Source organism: Drosophila novamexicana, unplaced genomic scaffold (assembly GCF_003285875.2).
Source record: "Drosophila novamexicana strain 15010-1031.04,08,12 unplaced genomic scaffold, DnovRS2.1 tig00000121-arrow-pilon, whole genome shotgun sequence".
NCBI lineage: Eukaryota > Metazoa > Arthropoda > Insecta > Diptera > Drosophilidae > Drosophila > Drosophila novamexicana.
In genome coordinates this window covers 748,963-765,900 of record NW_020824773.1, presented here as the reverse complement: position 1 = coordinate 765,900, position 16,938 = coordinate 748,963, and the positions used below count along the sequence as shown (strand labels likewise).

At 43.5% G+C, this 16,938-nt stretch overlaps 5 protein-coding genes across 5 annotated transcripts; 1 reads left to right on the top strand and 4 right to left on the bottom strand.

The window, feature by feature from the left end:
• Window positions 1-1,525: 1,525 nt before the first annotated feature.
• Window positions 1,526-5,138, bottom strand: LOC115758011 (DNA-directed RNA polymerase III subunit RPC2). The gene is made up of 3 exons (XM_030698507.1): window positions 4,256-5,138; window positions 2,522-4,186; window positions 1,526-2,459 (listed from the first exon to the last, which is right to left on the bottom strand). Exons 1-3 carry the CDS (start codon window positions 5,136-5,138, stop codon window positions 1,594-1,596), a joined length of 3,414 nt encoding a protein of 1,137 aa, XP_030554367.1. The 3' UTR covers window positions 1,526-1,593.
• A 164-nt stretch (window positions 5,139-5,302) lies between these two features.
• On the bottom strand, window positions 5,303-6,826 carry LOC115758037 (GTP-binding protein 128up). Its single transcript, XM_030698551.1, has 4 exons — window positions 6,668-6,826; window positions 6,455-6,575; window positions 5,561-6,401; window positions 5,303-5,500 (listed from the first exon to the last, which is right to left on the bottom strand). Exons 1-4 carry the CDS (start codon window positions 6,707-6,709, stop codon window positions 5,398-5,400), a joined length of 1,107 nt encoding a protein of 368 aa, XP_030554411.1. The 5' UTR covers window positions 6,710-6,826; the 3' UTR covers window positions 5,303-5,397.
• A 137-nt stretch (window positions 6,827-6,963) lies between these two features.
• On the top strand, window positions 6,964-16,685 carry LOC115758039. Its single transcript, XM_030698553.1, has 5 exons — window positions 6,964-7,025; window positions 7,079-7,522; window positions 7,583-7,711; window positions 7,767-7,834; window positions 16,613-16,685. The coding sequence occupies exons 1-5, from the start codon at window positions 7,010-7,012 to the stop codon at window positions 16,616-16,618; spliced, it is 663 nt and encodes a 220-aa protein (XP_030554413.1). The 5' UTR covers window positions 6,964-7,009; the 3' UTR covers window positions 16,619-16,685.
• LOC115758038 lies at window positions 7,911-10,216 on the bottom strand. The gene is made up of 3 exons (XM_030698552.1): window positions 9,767-10,216; window positions 8,602-8,824; window positions 7,911-8,525 (listed from the first exon to the last, which is right to left on the bottom strand). The coding sequence occupies exons 1-3, from the start codon at window positions 10,158-10,160 to the stop codon at window positions 8,432-8,434; spliced, it is 711 nt and encodes a 236-aa protein (XP_030554412.1). The 5' UTR covers window positions 10,161-10,216; the 3' UTR covers window positions 7,911-8,431.
• LOC115758034 (sister chromatid cohesion protein PDS5 homolog B) lies at window positions 10,496-16,519 on the bottom strand. Its single transcript, XM_030698544.1, has 14 exons — window positions 16,445-16,519; window positions 15,776-15,920; window positions 15,330-15,715; window positions 15,062-15,269; window positions 14,836-15,004; window positions 13,834-14,575; window positions 13,505-13,768; window positions 13,317-13,410; window positions 12,413-13,249; window positions 12,220-12,356; window positions 12,079-12,158; window positions 11,744-12,018; window positions 11,384-11,677; window positions 10,496-11,323 (listed from the first exon to the last, which is right to left on the bottom strand). Exons 2-14 carry the CDS (start codon window positions 15,854-15,856, stop codon window positions 11,228-11,230), a joined length of 3,663 nt encoding a protein of 1,220 aa, XP_030554404.1. The 5' UTR covers window positions 15,857-15,920; window positions 16,445-16,519; the 3' UTR covers window positions 10,496-11,227.
• Window positions 16,686-16,938: the final 253 nt, after the last annotated feature.

The window sequence follows — 16,938 nt, the reverse complement described above, 5'->3', positions numbered from 1 at the left end:
ACACCCATTTGAATCTATGACGTTTACATCAATATCATCTATGTGTAGGTGTGTGTGTGTGTGTGGGTGGGGGGCATATATGCTATAGAATGAAAAGTAAACTTTTTGACAAATAGCCAAAAGGCATGAATGCCAAGCCCAAGCCCTTGCCTCATCCCCGTACCCACTCCCAGCCGGAAGGTAGCCAGTTGGTTGAGCAGTCTTATCGTTATTGTGCCTCATTGGCTGTGGACAGTGTGCCTTTGCCCCGTTTGCTGTCATTGCACTTGCAGCAGCAGCGTCGACTGCCGCATGTGCAGTTGGGCGGTTGGGCGGTTGGGCGGTTGGGCGTTGAGCTCAAGTGACTTGAAATGACATACAAGGACATCGCCTTATAGGTGTTGCCAGTTGCCAGTTGCCGAGTCACGTGCGTGTGCCAGTGCATTGACCCAGTACGCCAGCAAACTTGGCCAAAATGGCTTTATGAATAGCCTCAAAGACGCGGCAGCCACTCGAAAGTTCCCACTAGAATTAAAAAGAAAAAACTTAACACAGCATTTTTTAAATGTAAACAAGGCTCAAACCGTCCTCTTTTTGGTGAGACATAAATAGAAAACTCGAGAAGGCTGAGAATAAATCAGGCAACGGAATTGCTTTGTATATGCTACAATATTTATTTCTCTATACTAATTGATAATCAACAAGTCTCAGAGAAAGAATGGCCACAAATGCTGTTAACTTAATACCCTGTACGTTGTTTATTTAAAAACCAATTATTATTTATATTAGAAAACCGCTTCCAAGCTTTGTCAGGTGTGGATTAAGGAACCATAGTTTGTTATCCATTAACGTTTTGAATATATAGAAAATATAACTTCCAGAAATTAAATAATCTAATCGAAGTGTTTCGACTGATTTTTAGTGTTCAATATCTGTCAAAATTCCTATAAACTCTTCCCAAAACCAAATCACGAGGTATATATATGCAAAGACAGCGCCCAATTTAACTGTCCCACGCTCACTGCCTGGCCATAACTTTTGTGTTTACACAAAGGGCGCACAAGCGAAACAAGGTTAATCAGCAATTTGATAAGCCTGACGCCCCCTATTAAGATACAATTAAGCAGGAAGACGGCTTAAGCCGTCTTTGGCTAGCCCGCCAATTAACAGCGCTTCGAATACGCTCTTAACATTTACCCCTCATGTTAATAAGCACGCGTCTGCTATTTAACAGTGGAGCTTTGCCTTACGCGTGCCTCTCTGCCACTTCACATTGACATTCGCTGGTAGCTTCATGAATATGTTAAAATTTACGCAAATGCTGTGAAAGTGAAGCAGGACGACTGGGCGCTGGTTGGGCGTGGCTGATGGCGGCTCTAAATAGGAATTTAAAAGCAGACGTTGCCAAAGTTTTAGCCCATAACATTTATCAGGGCGTCATTTGGTTGGTGGGGTGCTCATTGAATGGTGGTGGGTGAGCGGGTCACGTAGACCGCGACCCCACACGTTCATTGAACTTAGCGTAGTTTCACAGTATCAGATTACAAACATAAACATACAGTTTATTCTCTTGCCTCCAGTCATATACATATATCTAATCTTTAAAAGCGTTTACTAGTAGTTCTCCAGTATTAGTTTGGGTACCACATTCATGCTGGTGAGCTCCTGGAAAAGCAGTTTGCAGGCATACGGCATGGATATCTTGGAGACGTGCGCCGACGACTGACAGAAATGGCACCAGGAGCAGTAGGCCAGTCTGCCGCAGGTACGGCATACATCTACCTCAAATGCGTCGGATGATATCATGAGGCGTTCCATTATTAGCATGCTCGCTCCATAAGATATAAGGCAATCGCGCTCCATTTCGCCCAGGCGCAGGCCGCCCTCACGACTGCGACCCTGGGTGGGCTGGCGAGTGAGCACAGCCTTTGGGCCACGTGCTCTGGCATGCATCTTGTCCTGCACCATGTGCTTCAGCTTCTGATAGTACACCGGGCCCGAGTAAATGTAAGCCTCTAGTGGTGCACCCGTTATGCCCGAGTAGAAAAAGTCCTTGCCCATATAGTTGAATCCATGACGCACCAGCTCCGCCTGCACATCCGCCGCCTTAGAGCCGCCAAAAGCTGTGCCATAATGAAATTTGCCCTCCAGGACGCCAGCCTTGCCGCCTAGGAGCTCCAGTGTCTTGCCCACTGTCATACGTGAGGGAAAACCATGCGGGTTCATGATCATGTCCGGACATATGCCATAGTCATTAAAGGGCATGTCCTCCTGATCCACAATGAGTCCCGTAACACCCTTCTGTCCATGCCGCGAGCTGAACTTATCGCCAATCTCCGGTATGCGCGTTTGGCGCAGCAAAATTTTGATAAGGAAGTCCTCCTCAGCGTTGGCCGAGACCATCACACGCTCAATATAACTGGGTTCAGGTCCCTTGTAGCTAATGGGGACAGCAGTGTAGGGTACCTGGGTAGATTGACCTAAAGGCAAAGTGTACAAAGTAGTATATATTAGGAGTTAACACATATATTTTGGCACTGACCTTCGAGTGGATTGATGGATGTCACCGCTGGCATTTCCTTATTAATCATAATTTGTTTGTTTAGCACCTGTTCGCCAGGTGCAACAATGCCATCCGTGTCCAGCACATCATGCTTAAAGATTACCTTGTTGGTCAGCGCATCCTTAACCGGCCCCATAATCCTGTCAAATGTCTGATTCGCATAACGCTTTACAGTGCACTTGGAGTTCTTATAGACCAGACAACGCCCGTAGCCGCGATCAATCGATGCCTTGTTTAAGATGAGTGCATCCTCAATATCATAGCCGGAGTAGCTCATTACAGCCACCGTGGCATTTTGCCCAGCAGGTAGCTTGTCAAAGTTGGTCAACTCAATTGTGCGTGATTTGACCATTGGGGCCTGCGGATAGACCAAGTTGTACATGAGGGAATCGATGCGATTCTTTTGATTGTAGCCAATCATGCCCATGGCTTGTTTACCCATGGCACATTGATAGGTGTTGCGGGGGCTCTGATTGTGATGCGGATACGGCACCAGACCAGCACAGACGCCTAGCAATGTGAAGGGCTCAATTTCCAGATGCGTTGTGTGCGGCTCAATGTGCTCTTCGTTCCAGGCAATAAACGAATCGTTCTCCTCATTCACATCCAAGTACTCAATCAGTCCGTCATGTAGAAAGTCGTCAAATTTACGTACGCCGCGCAACAGTTCATCCAGATGACGCTGCTGCACCAGGGGACGCGATTTCTCGACTATAATATATGGACGGCACAAGCGCCCACCGTCCGTATGTATGAAGATGCAGCGCTGCGTGTAGGAGGTGTGTATGGAGACGAAGCTGCCCATGCGTCCCTTGCGGCGCATATAGCGCAAATTGTGCACCAGGTGCCGATGATTAATTGTCAGGCCCAGAACGTTGCCATTGATGAAGACAAGAAAAACGTGCGGATTATTGATGGGATTGCCGCTGACTTCGCGTATATCCTCGACGCCGGCATTGTAGGCCAATGTCATCACTGGGCGTTCGTCCACTTCGGTCGTTATGTGCGTCATTAGCGCCAGATTCTTAACCAGGCCGCAAGCCTCGCCCTCGGGCGTATCCGAGGGGCACAGCATGCCCCATTGACTCGGCTGCAGTGAACGCGGTCCGGACACCTTGCGCGTCTTCTCAAACTGGGAGTTCACACGTGTCATCATGCCCAGCGCCGAAATGTAGCTGAGCCGCGATAGCACTTGGGTAACGCCAGCGCGTTCCATTTTAAAACGTTTGATCGTCCAATTTCCAGAACTAATCGCGGACTCGAGGCCAACGGTGATCTGTGCCGCTCTCATATGCTTGACCACATCAAACTGTGCCGCCTTCACCTTGGGTATATTCTTGTCCGCTATCATCTTTAGCTCCCAGTTCATGCGCTTGAACAGATCCTCAAACATTAACGAAATCAACGATCCGGCCAGCTCCAATCGTTTATTGCCATAATAGTCGCGATCATCGAAAAGCGTTTTGTCTAGCTCTGCGGCCATCACTCGACGAACCATTAGCGATACATAAATCGCCTTCATTTGAAAGTTGAAATTGTCGACGGGCACGTGAGCCAGAATCGTGGTCAAAAGCAGCTCACGGGCCTCCTCCGAAGGTGTTTTGTTGGTGGCGCTCTGGAAACGCTTCACCACCAGCTTGGAACCTATGAAAACACGATAAAGAACATGATTTTAGTATATACATATTTTAGCTGTGCATTAGTGCAACTCACCCATGTAGTCCAGGGCACGCTGCTGTGTGAAGACCTTCAGATTGAAGGCTTCCAAGAGGGAGGCTCCAAAGCGATTCTGTGAACGCGCATCTAGGCCAATGTGAGACATTATCTCCTGATCGGAAACTACGCCCAAAGCCTTGAAGATGACCACAATGGGTATGTCGTCGGTCATTGAGTTGTGCTTCAGATAATATTTTCCATGCTTGCTCAGAACCAGCGTGCGCGATTTCTTCTCATGCGTTGACGAGGTGACCTGGCACTGTACGACCCCGTTAAAGTCCTCGGTTAGCATTTTATTCCACGACAGCTGCTCCTGTATGAGAATGACTTTCTCCTGGCCACGCACCACAAAATAGCCGCCAGGATCAAGCGGGCATTCGTTCAACTTGGACAGCTCGAATTCGGATTTGCCGGTAAGCACACAATTGGAGCATCTCAGCATTAGGGGCATGCGTCCAATGAGCAAATTGTTGCGCTTAATACGCTGCGTGCCGCGTGTGTACTCAATGTCCACACTGATGGGCGCCGAGTAGGTGGTGTCTCGCAGCCGGCACTCGTGCGGCGTGGTCGCTTTGGTTATGTTAAAGCCATCGTCAATATCTGGCTTGCCCACGCGCACGTCCAGATACTTCAGGTAGAAGAGTGGATCTGCGCCGCTGGTCACAATTTCGTTGGCACGAACGATTTTCTTTATGTCCACATTAATAAAGTGATTGAACGAATCGATATGCTGTTTAACCAAGCCTTTCACCTGCAAAAAAGCCGGCACTAGTTTCCATTTCTCTTGCAGTGGCTTGATTGGCTTGGCCCACTCCTTGCTGTCGCCGGGCTCCCAAGTGTTGTCCTCTGAAAGGGCATCCGATTTTTTTAGTTCGACCATTTATAAAGATTTACTCAATTGTTAACAATAACAACGCGTGGTTAGTGGCGGACCAACATGCATGGCCATATCAGAAAGTTATATCGATAGTTTATTGGCGCTATCGATAGTGGCCTAACTCAAATATTGGGCGCCTAATTCAAAAAGACATAAGCTCAGGTGGCAACGCTGCCTAATTGTCAGCGCAATTCGCGTTTTTATTTCAAAAAAATGCAAACACAATTAAAATCCAAAGAATATATATATGTATTAACAGGCCTTAGACCTTTTTCACAATTTGCACCACATCTTCGTCATTGAGTATATGCTCAATGCCCACCTTTTGCGGTTGATGCTTCACAGAAGATCCCCAGACCAGCGCACTGTAAAAGATTATAGAAAACATTTAGGCTCAAAGTAATTGCAAAAATCGATTAACTTACTATTTAAACTCCTTGGCAATAGACCGATGCAGCTTATTACAAAAGTCTTCGATGCTTGTGCGTTCATTATGCAGCACCACCGGCGAACTGTAGTCGGGCAGCTGCCCCTTGGGCTTGGTATAGATTCGAACCAGTCTTAAGTATTCCCACATCAACTCCAGCAGATCATCAAAGTTCCAGTGATGATGCGCTGATATAGGCACACAATGCGGTATCTTGTAGATGACATCCAGCTCCTCGATGGAAATCTGATCAATCTTGTTCAGCAGATAGATGCACGGTATGTAAATGCGGTTACCCTCAATAACATCGATCAGATCGTCGCTAGTAGCATCATAACGTAGCGTTATGTCCGCATTGTGTATCTTATATTCCGACAATATAGTCTTGACCAGATCGGTGTCCAGCTCAGATTGGGGCACCATGCTATTGAGATTAATGCCACCCTTATCCTTGCGCTTGTAGTAAATATTTGGCGGTTTCTTGTTCAAACGTATGCCAAAGCCCTCCAATTCATGCTCTAGCAATTTCTTATGGCCCAGTGGCTTGAGACAGTCCAAAACCATGAAGATCAAATTGCAGGTGCGCGCCACAGCAATCACCTGACGACCGCGACCTTTTCCGTCCTTTGCACCCTCAATGATTCCAGGCAAATCGAGCAACTGGATCTTAGCACCCTTGTACTTAATACAGCCCGGCACAGTGGTAAGCGTTGTGAACTCGTAGGCCGCCACCTCAGAGTAAACACCAGCCAAATTCGATAGCAACGTCGACTTGCCCACCGAGGGGAAGCCGACGAAGCCCACCCGCGCATCACCCGTCTTGGCCACCTCAAAGCCGGCTGCAAATTAACGATTTAAGCTGCGTTTTATCTCAATTCGAGGCTCAGCTTACCTTCACCCGTGCCACCGCCACCGCCCTTTGGCGAGATAAGCTCACGGCGCAGCTTGGCCAGCTTGGCTTTCAGTAGACCCAAATGGGCAGACGTTGCCTTGTTCTTTTGCGTGCGTGCCATCTACATATACATACATACATTTAGAAGGGAATAAAGTTGGAGACAGGTTAGTTTTGCGTTGGCATATTTTTTATTGGGATTCGTCCACTCACCTCCGACTCAATGGCCGCAATTTTTTCCAGAATTGTACTCATCGCCGCTACGTTAGTTGTTTAATACCAATGTTTAGTTAATTTAAAGAGCGCTATTTACAAAATTTTTATACATTGAAATGAAAATAAACTCGCGTGGAGAGTGTCGATACTTCGTCACTGCGATAATATTAAATCGATTTTTACAAGTGCAGCCGTACGTAAACTAATCGAAAAAATACCAAAACATGCATTCCAGGGATGCATAAAATATTAACATTAGAACCTGTAACAATAAATACGGTCACCTTGGCGCCAAAGTCTACTGTGTTTACTGTGTAACTGTCATTTTTCCAATGCAACATGTTCACCCATAAAAGTAAGTAAAAAGAAGATTGTGTCGTGATTATATTTAATGTAACTTGCGTGCAGCCAAAAAAAGCAACAGCCTGGCCACCAACACCCAGCAAAAATTCAAAGCCGAGCTAATGGCAAACGGTCAGTTGTTTGTCAATCGCAGTTTTGAAACTGCCTCTGGATTGCTGCGAAAAACTGGAAGTCAACTGAAGCAAACCAAATTGAGCCTTTGCCAAAAAGACAACAAGCTTATATTTTCCGGATTTGTTGAAGAACCACTGAAAGTTAAGCCCAAGCACGAGTTTGTCTACATGCCAGCTCCGAAAGGGCTCAATAAAACTTTTGGCCGTGCCCAAAACGGCGCACATCCAATGCCTAAAGTTGAGCCGTCGGCAGCGTTGCCAACTTCACCAATGTCCAAGCCGGGTCGCAATTTATTGAGCTTAATTGGACGTGTGGACTTTTGCATTAAAATGCACCGGCAGCAGCCGCATTTGAATGCACTTTGGAGTGTCTATGGTAGGCTGTTAATAAGTAAACCTTTTTCAGTCTATATAGCGTTTTTTAAATGTTCAACAGGTAAGCTTTTGCGCGTTATTGAGGGCAAGCGCGGCGACCGAACACTGCTGCTGCGCAACGAGGGTAAGGGCCCAATATTGCAGGCCATTTTCTATGATTTTGAAGATGAACTAAAATACTTGACAATTGGTAAGCATTTGTAATATACTTAACGCCCATATCCTAATATTCATTTATGCCATAGGCTGTTATGTGCATGTTGTGGGCCGTTTCATAGGCGAGAACCGTTTGAATACCTTCAGCGTTTCGCAGGTAAGCATCGCCGATTGGCAACAGAACTTTACGCGCATAGAGAACGTGAATTCATATATATTAATGCAACATTCTAATAGTAGTTCTTAGTTAGTTCTTTTAATACACAATTTAAGTCTTACTTTATAGTTTTTGAATGGCAAAACAATTCAAATTGAGTTTTAGTTAGTACTCGTAACTATTTAATCTGCTATACTAATCTATAAACAGAATTTGTTTTACACATTTTTCATTTTGTACTCTCACATGGGTTTTACACTTTTGCGTATATTAATATTATTAGCATAATATAATTCATTTAATTTAATTTATTTACTTAGCTGATAAGTTGACAGATTTAAACGCGCCTTTTAGTTGGCCGTTTAGCTTCTTTAGCTTCTACAAAATTCGTATTTAAATACAACGCTGTTAGGTTTTGCTTTAGGAGCATTGCACAGTTACAAATATATAAATATATATATATATATAAAAAAAATTAATTAATCCCTCATTTGTGGAAAGGGTGAGTTTACGATTGTTAAATCGGAACTGAGTTATATGCTAATACTGCTGCCATATTTGACTTAAGGAAATTCTCTGTGTAACTGCAACGTGCAATTACACATCCACATACATAAGAAACGTAACCATAATTCCCGCGCCCAGCGCGCACCAATAGTTCAGCTGCACAGCTGAGCTCCTTAGACGAGATCTGCAAAGGCAAAGTTCGTTAGAAAACCCCAAGTGCTAAGTATATTTATTTAGCTGCTTCCGCCGCTTGGACTTACCGCTGCTTAGAGCGAGACGAGAAGGGCGCTGGAGGAACAACGCCTGGCACAGCGCTGTCCAAGTAAACAATGGCATAGCAAAAAACAGACACAATAAGGCCCCACAGCAGTGGGTTCAGCTTGGAACGCATTTGGTGCTGCTCCGACCAGTCCAAGGCAGCGCTCAGCTGTGCCTGCACATAGCTGCTCAGCTGCTGTACGTTGCTGCCGTTGATGTAGGGCACTGTGGGCGGCAATTGGAAATAAGTTATTAATAGACACGCTCGTCAAGGTCAGCGATTTGATATTGCCTTTTATCGGCAGCACGATAAACGCGGCATGTCGTCCGCTAACAAGAAAAAAACTCGCCAATTGCCAAAGCAGGCAGCAAACATTGAGGAAAACTCTTAGCTCGACCAGTTCTGACGCCTACTCAAGTACTGCACAGTGGAACATCATAATAAATATATAAAGTAACTCAATTTATGAAAAAGCTCAAGATTATGAAAAGAAATACTGTTGCGCTAAGATAAGAAACATTCATTATTATGATTGATCAATATAATTAAAAAGGTATTACTGCTATAAATAAATTCAATTTTACGTCAATGCAATCCAAACCTCTTCCACTGTGCGAGTTCGGTCGCGTGACGCGGCTGAGTTCAAAATACCGTTAAGTCACTCACAATACTAAAAAGAACTTGACATGTTTGTATGTAGCTAACACATACTTAGCTATGTATATGTATGCATATGCAAAGGTATAGGTATATGTAAACAAAGCCCAAAAGACGATTTTGAGCAATTAGTGAAATATCGCCGTTGGCTTTCAGCCTTGCGTATGCAAATGAGAATTTGCTGTTCACTACTAACAAAATGCGCAACAGTCAATTGGTGAGTCTTTATTTAGATGCTTAGCGCATTTTAAGGAGAAGGGGGGGGGGGGGGGGGGATGAGGCGGAGGGTTGTTTGAGTGCCTGAGTAGAGCGCTGGAAAGGCGCACTACGAAGGTGAAACACAAAAGCAATGAGAATGAAAATGGGCATGAGATCATACAATTTGCCATTGCCTGTATATAAGTACATATCTACATATGCGCATTCTGCTATTTTTAAGCCACTTTGTAAACAACAACAAAACAAAAACACAAGTGCAGCCTTGATGAATGCTGCATGAATGTACTCACTTGTTAAAGTGATGATTCTGTACCCGATAATTATAATGCCAAATAACAAAATTAGAGCTTTCAGGCGCACATCAAAGGTCGGCTCCTGCCCCTTGACACTAGCAGCACCGCCACCGCCCACGCGAATGTAACGTTTTGTTGTTGCTTTGGCCAAATCCAAAAAACCAATGGCGTCGTTGCGCTGCTGCGATTTGTGTTGCTTTTTGAATTCGTTTATGGGGGTTGAGGTGTATATGCGCTGCTGCTGCCTGTTCGGCTGCACGTTGGTTTCCATACTGATAGCAGCGGATGGGCCTGTGCCTGACTTGACGTCGGTTCGCTGCCGTGTGACGTCACACTCAGCTAAAAATGACTGCGTTTCTTGCAGCGACTGCATGACCAATGCTGGCTGCATAGTAAGTCCTTCACTTTATGGTACTGCCCTTTGTAAGTTTTTTTATACGCACATTTATTCACTTTTTATACAATTTAATTTAATTTTGCCAAAAATAAAAAAGAAAAACAAACACAGACGACGCACCCCCGCTGCCAATACAAATGCAATTGAAGCGTTGCCAAGCTGCGTGCGCATAGTGGCAACACCCCGTAGCGCAGTGTTACCGTAGTATTTTAGATTTGTTGCGCGCGTAGCTCATACATTTAAATTTTTTTTGGACCATTTTATTTATAATTACTTTTTTTAAAATAATTATTTGTATTTGAAAAACAGTAATAATAGTTAAATATACAATTTGTGTTTTGTTTTTCTTTTCTTTTTCTCCAAATATTAATGTTATTTCAATACGCTTACAACAATGTTCTTCAATTGTTTCAATACATTTTGAATGCATTCTCTGTATTTTATGAATATGTATGTTTTTATGTTTTATAAAGTATATTATGATTAATCACGCATTTTATATTAACTAAATTTTAACTGCGTTCATAGAAAAGTTAATATTAATTTCTTAATAAGGCTTTGTTACTTTACGTCGGGGCATACTTTTTAACTAATTCGCATTCTAACTTCTTTTATTTAGTTTTTATTCGATAAATTTGCGTTATGTATCTAAAAATAATTTCTTTCAAAATAGTGGAAAAGGTTAAAAATGAAACAAGCCGAAAGGAGCATAATACGAAACAGTACACAATTAAAATATATAATAGAATAATATTAATAGAGGTAAAACTATGCTCTTTCATAATTACAACTAAAATTAACAAATTAGGCGACACTATCAGAGATTTTTATGTTGCCATATTGGTTGGTCTGTTTCTTACATCCATCCACACACAACAGAGGTTACAATAATTTCAAGGATGCAATTGTCTGTCGGTTGAGGGATTCTTGTTGGTCCGTGTGTGTTTGTTTGTTTGTTTGTTTGTGTGTGTGTTCTAATCGTAGTACCCATCTACGTCTTAAATATTTAGTTAACTTAGGGCCTAGACTAACACTAAACTAACAAGTAGCCGCATTCTTCTCTACGATTTGGCGGGCGCTGCGGCACCGCCGCGCGTTCGCTTAGTCATTGGCTCCGTTGTGTCTGCGGCACGTATGTTATCAAAAAGATTGTTCTCCTAAAAATAATTTTAAAATAATTACAAACAGATTGTAATTCGAAAGCCGTGTCAATTTACCTGTGAATTGTCATCATCCATAATTGCCAACGCTGCAGCCCGTTTAGAACCAGCAGCAGTTGCATGTGACGTAGCCGTTGTCGTCGTCGCAGAGGCTTTACTTGTCTTGGCGCCCAGGGTGTATACGTCCAACGGTATATAGATTTCATTATTCTGGAAATTTGCAACGGCGGGCAGTTTATAGTACATTTCAGGCAGCGCCAGTGGCATTGAAAATGCGCTCGAATTGCCATCACATTGACCAACTTTAGCATCGATTATGTGCATGGCGAGATCACAGAGCGCCCACATTTTCTATTTAAACAGAAGGAAAATTAAAAGTGTTGCCACAGTTGTTGCAATATAATAATAAATACATACATAGTTGTTTTGCATTCTATCCTTGTCCGTGCTCTGGCTATACTCGCGCTGTTTGATCAGCTGCAGCAACTGTTTGTAGAAGCCATAGACAAATGACTCGCGTTTCGCCATCAGCGGTTCCAGTATGAAACGCAAGCACTTCTCCATCTTGCGCAGCTGCACATAGTCCTCGTGGCTCGTGAAGCTGGGATCGTGCACCAGCACCGGTATGGCAAAGGCCAGCATGTAGTCAGGTAAAATATGCAGCGATTGCGATTCCGTAGAACTGTCCGGTGCTATATAATATAAAAGTATTTCGTTTACATTTCCTTGCGACGGTATTCACTACAACTCACACGTCATGGCCACAGTCTTAAGATATTCCCGTCGTTTATTCACATCCGCTTCCACATAATGTCGCACCTGGTCTTGCAATCTGCGTGTAATAATAATAAAGGTAGATAGTAATTGGAATTACATTCATATTGACTACGTACTTTCTATTGGTCTCCTTGCCGCTAAGCACATAGTAACCCATAAAGTCCAAGGGCAAGCAATTGCGCGGTAGACTCCTGCCCAAGCCCTTATGTAATTTTCGAGCAAATATTTCACGCACTTCCAGCACCGGATCCTCCTGCATTGAGATGCACAATTCAACGTATAATCGTGTAATTTGCTATATGTACTCACCATAAGTTGGGAAAGCTGTAAATACTGCTCGGCACTATATTGATCGCCAACACCCTTCTGTTCACACACCTTGAGCATTGCGCAGGCTGCGCCAAGACGCAACCAGGACTTCTCGGCACCACATAGTCGATTCTGGGCAAGCAAATCGCCGCGTTGATTAACAAAGGCTGCAAGCATGCGGAAGGTTTTTTGTGCTGCATGCTCATCCGAACGTAAGCCAAGTAGCCAACGCGCCATTGTCTTAAGAGCATCCAGCTTGCAGAGTGTATCGGGCGGCAGTTCATCCTGCTCGCACCAATCACTTTCGGGCAGTTCATGTTCGCGTTGCGCCGGAACTTCTTGTATGAGAAGCTCCTTGACAATTCGACGGGCAATCATGTTCTTAATTGGTGTTAGGAATGCCTGCGGCATGTTGAGCGCGATGTGCCCCAATGTGACAATCTTGGTGCGTTGAAATTCACAATTGGGCGCCAGTTTAACCCTCAGTTCCTCAATGATCTCATTGAAAATGGGATGAACCGTTTGGGTTGTAGTTGAGGCACTGCCGCCGCCATCCGTCGTGGCCGTCGATGATGATTGACTATTGACAAATATACAGCGTACCGCATGTTTTGCCTGCTTGGGCGTACCCATCAGCGCAAAGTCCTTGCAGATGGGCGCCAGTTCGTTCAGTATAGCCGGATTGGCATCGTCGATAAGCGGCTGATAGCGACCTAAATGCGTCAGCGTTTTCAGCACCAACGGTGCCACATATTCGTACTCATAACTTAGTAGAGCAATTAGATGTCGCAGTGAGGTATCCGTAAAGAAATGAGCCGAAAAGACATACGATAGCATCTGCAAAATAAACCGAAAAAAATGTTGGTAGTACGCTTTAGATTGCTACAATTCGCATTCCACTTACGCTTAACAACTTTAGGCCGCGTTCGCCTGCTTCGTCTGATGATATTCCAATTTCGTTGCAAATTTGACCGCCCTGAATGCACTGCTCGATCAAGCTGCATAAGACAGAACAATTAATGAAGGAATTGGGCTTTCGATTTGAGACGATAAGTGTGGGTACGCATGTTCGTTACTTATTAGGCGACTTACCCGATCAGCACTCCAATTGACTCCTTGTCCACCATAACGGACGCCACTCGTTCGATGAGCATCTTGACTGTGTTATAATAAAGATTAGTCATAACATGAGCGCCTAGTTTCTTGAGCAGCACGCTCATTGTGTCGGCGCACTCGCGACAACTGACATCGCGTTTGAGAACAATGTTTATGCAGCGCAGCAGCTGCGCATCCTTGCGCAGATGTTGACTGAACTGTGTGATAAACTCACTAGCCTTCAACGGATCCGGCAGCAATCTAAAACATAGATTTAATATGTTATTGAAAGTTCATCCAATAAATCTGTAGACGTCCGATCTTACTTGGCAATATTGGCCTGTTTGGCGGCCAATTGGCTGAGCACGCGTGGTGTAAATTCCTTGGAGTGATGCAACTTTATCCAATCGCTAACCGTGTGGCGTGATTTCATCTGATTTTTTTGCAGCTCGACAAACGCCTTGGTCGCATTTGTATCCAAATCACCCAACAAATGATATAGCTTCTTCATTCGCTCCTCAGGCGCCAGTTTATACGGCACCAGACAGGTGATGAGCAGCCGTTCCACCATCAGTTTGTCCTCCAGGCAAAGCTTATAGTAGCCATGCATGATTTTGTTCTTTATCCAATCCACCTGCTGTTTCACCTCTGAACTTAAGTCGTTTGGCTCGCAAATTGCGCGTTTGTAGATATAGCCCAGTCCGTTCATAGCATCACGACGTATTTTGTATTTCTTGTCCATTGTGCGTTCGCGCACAATTTCTAATAGTTCCGGCGATTTGACAACAATGTCAAAATTTCGTTTGCCTGTTTCCACAATGGCCATCACAACCTCATGGCGCACCAGTTCGTCCAGATCGTGATGACGCATGCGAAGCTTTTCGGTTATTTCTGACTGCAGGTGCGGATGATTGAGTAGAAAATGCATTGAAGATTGAACGCATTTGACGCGCACAGGCTCAGTAATGTCACAAAATCGACCAAAAAACGTTCGCAAAAGCGATGGATACTTCTTTGACAATTGTGAGTCCTTCTCGGAGAACATGCGTGCCAGCAATGTTGTGGCTCCTATTCAAAGAAGACAAAAGAATAATTAGTAATTCCATAAATATTAAGCAAATGTGAGAACTGATAAAAACTATTCAAAGAAGACAAAAGAATAATTATTAATTCCATAAATATCAAGCAAATGTGAGAACTGATAAAAACTTAAAGAACAAGGTCACATCATTGGCAAATATGAACCAGGAGATTTTCATATGGATTGACGAAATAACAAACTAAAATAAATACAAAGTATAACTATATGCATATACAGCAGCACTTACTCAATCGCTCGGCATCGTCGGTGGAGAGAAGCTTATTTTCCAGTTGCGGCAGCACCGAAACCAGCAGATCACTGTTGATTTGGTTAAGCTCATAGATTATATCATAAATCTTGCTCGTGATGGCAAGCTTGTTATTCGGCTTGTCCATGACCAACGAACGATTGAAGAACTAAGTTAAAAAAAGCCATATTATAAAAACTTAATTTGTAGATCTGATAATAAATACCAATTTGATGGTTGCTTCGAAGGCATCGCCCGTTTTGACCAAAAGCTGCTCCGTTAGCTCGTGTGCATACTTGTTAGTCGACTTGTTCGGCTCCACAATGTTGATAAGTATAAGATCCAAGAGCTCGACAGACAAATTATCTGCCTCGGTTATCAGCGGACTTAGCACATCAAGGAAAAAGTTCTTCACTTTCACGCTGTGCTGATCACTACAAACATAAAGATTTGTGTCAAAATAATTATTAAAATCGCAATAATGCAAACCGTACTTGATGATTTTAAAAACGGTGCTAAAGAGTTCATGAAATATTTCCTGACAGTCCTCCAGCTCGAAGCACATGTTAAATGACTTGACAAAGGCCAGGTTTTCTAGCAAGTAAAAATAACGCTTGAACGAGGGATCACGCGGATCCTTCAGACCATGGAGTTGCTTGATGAAAAACTTAAAAATCGCTTTAATTTGATCCTGTTCCTTGTAGGGCGCTTCGGGCGCATAAACACGCAACACATCCGCTATGCAGCATGCAATCAGCAATTGGACATCCCGCGACTGATGTTGCATAAAAAAATCATCGAGTAGATGCAAGGCTAGAGGTATATACTGCTGATGCAAATTGTCGTCCTGATCCATTGTCTGCAGGACATTGGCCAGTGTCTGCGAGAAATAACATTAGTTGATTAATTTGATTAGAAATACAACTATATCGGCACATACCTTAAGGCGGCGTATAAGCTCATCTGTGCCCAGATCCTCAACCAACGGCCGACAGCCGTTGGGATAAACAATGTCCGCCATTGTTAGGTGCTGCTAAATGTTCTCTCTCTCCCTCGGCGCACGCTTCCCTGTAGACAATATGCAACTGTAAATGTAAACAATGAAGGCAAAAAAAGACAAAAATAAAATCAAGAGCGACGCGTGCTAAGTGCATTCCCTACGATAATAATAGAAGAGATATATTCAAAGTATTAAAGAGCCAAAAACAACCACAAGCGTGACCCTCAAGTTGCTAAACAAAAAAAAAAAAAAAAAAAAAAAAAATAAATAAAATAAAAAAAAAGCCACTGCAGCGCCAAAGCAGCGCGGCAGCATTGCCAAATCAACGGTTACAGCGGGCGGCAGCATTGCCAAGCCACTCGCTTATGCCACACACACACACAACCCATATATATATATATATATATATATATATATATATAAATATATATATACATGCAAACTACTAACAACTTGAGACACAAATAATGGACGTTTTTTTGCACATTAATATCAAAATAGCACAAGAAAAGTTGTTTGCAAGCCGTACACTGGTATGGCATTTTCAGAGTTTTTCATGCAAATTAGATTCATTTTGCAGCTGCAAATTTTACGCAGAGCTGGTCTTACTTTTCACAATCTAAGAGCAGCAGCCAGCGGTAAAAAAAATCGCCAAACTCTATTAGTCGATGCCGAACTTTTAAAGCACAAGCACGCTTAGTTTTATCCAAAAATACACCATACAAACACTTTTTATGCACACTATGTTGTCATTTTCAATTATTTGTATTATTTCAGCTGTAAATTATGATGCGTTTGTTGTCAGCAAGAAAAATTTCAACAGCGCACTTTTTGTGCGGAATGGCACGCCATTACTCTACCGCACAGTGTGGCCAGACGTTGTGAAATGTGGCTGATGGCCAGCAACTATGCCTGGTCGAGTTGCATTTCAATAGCTTGCCTCAAATTTGCGCTTACATACTTCGTTTACTCCTTTTTGCGTTAACATGCTGTATTTTCATTAACAGCTGTACGAAAGCTATATACAAATGTTTTTCTTAGCTGTGTGATCTGAGAATGATAATGCGAAGTTTAAATGCACCGACCGTTAGCGCTTACGGCAC

Coding starts and splice junctions, on each gene's coding strand:
- LOC115758034 (XM_030698544.1), bottom strand. CDS start 15,856: ATGGCGGACATTGTTTATCCCAACGGCTGTCGGCCGTTGGTTGAGGAT. Junction 15,005..15,061: donor TCGAAGCAACCATCAAATTG/GTATTTATTATC, acceptor TTTTTAACTTAG/TTCTTCAATCGTTCGTTGGT. Junction 13,250..13,316: donor GCGGCCTAAAGTTGTTAAGC/GTAAGTGGAATG, acceptor TTTATTTTGCAG/ATGCTATCGTATGTCTTTTC.
- LOC115758037 (XM_030698551.1), bottom strand. CDS start 6,709: ATGAGTACAATTCTGGAAAAAATTGCGGCCATTGAGTCGGAG. Junction 6,576..6,667: donor TTGCGGCCATTGAGTCGGAG/GTGAGTGGACGA, acceptor ATGTATATGTAG/ATGGCACGCACGCAAAAGAA. Junction 5,501..5,560: donor ATTGCCAAGGAGTTTAAATA/GTAAGTTAATCG, acceptor AATCTTTTACAG/TGCGCTGGTCTGGGGATCTT.
- LOC115758011 (XM_030698507.1), bottom strand. CDS start 5,138: ATGGTCGAACTAAAAAAATCGGATGCCCTTTCAGAGGACAACACTTGG. Junction 4,187..4,255: donor GCGTGCCCTGGACTACATGG/GTGAGTTGCACT, acceptor GTGTTTTCATAG/GTTCCAAGCTGGTGGTGAAG. Junction 2,460..2,521: donor ATCCATCAATCCACTCGAAG/GTCAGTGCCAAA, acceptor CTTTGCCTTTAG/GTCAATCTACCCAGGTACCC.
- LOC115758039 (XM_030698553.1), top strand. Junction 7,523..7,582: donor TGCACTTTGGAGTGTCTATG/GTAGGCTGTTAA, acceptor AATGTTCAACAG/GTAAGCTTTTGCGCGTTATT. Junction 7,712..7,766: donor ACTAAAATACTTGACAATTG/GTAAGCATTTGT, acceptor TTTATGCCATAG/GCTGTTATGTGCATGTTGTG.
- LOC115758038 (XM_030698552.1), bottom strand. CDS start 10,160: ATGCAGCCAGCATTGGTCATGCAGTCGCTGCAAGAAACGCAGTCATTT. Junction 8,825..9,766: donor CAGAATCATCACTTTAACAA/GTGAGTACATTC, acceptor TGCCGCCCACAG/TGCCCTACATCAACGGCAGC. Junction 8,526..8,601: donor TCGTCTCGCTCTAAGCAGCG/GTAAGTCCAAGC, acceptor TTGCCTTTGCAG/ATCTCGTCTAAGGAGCTCAG.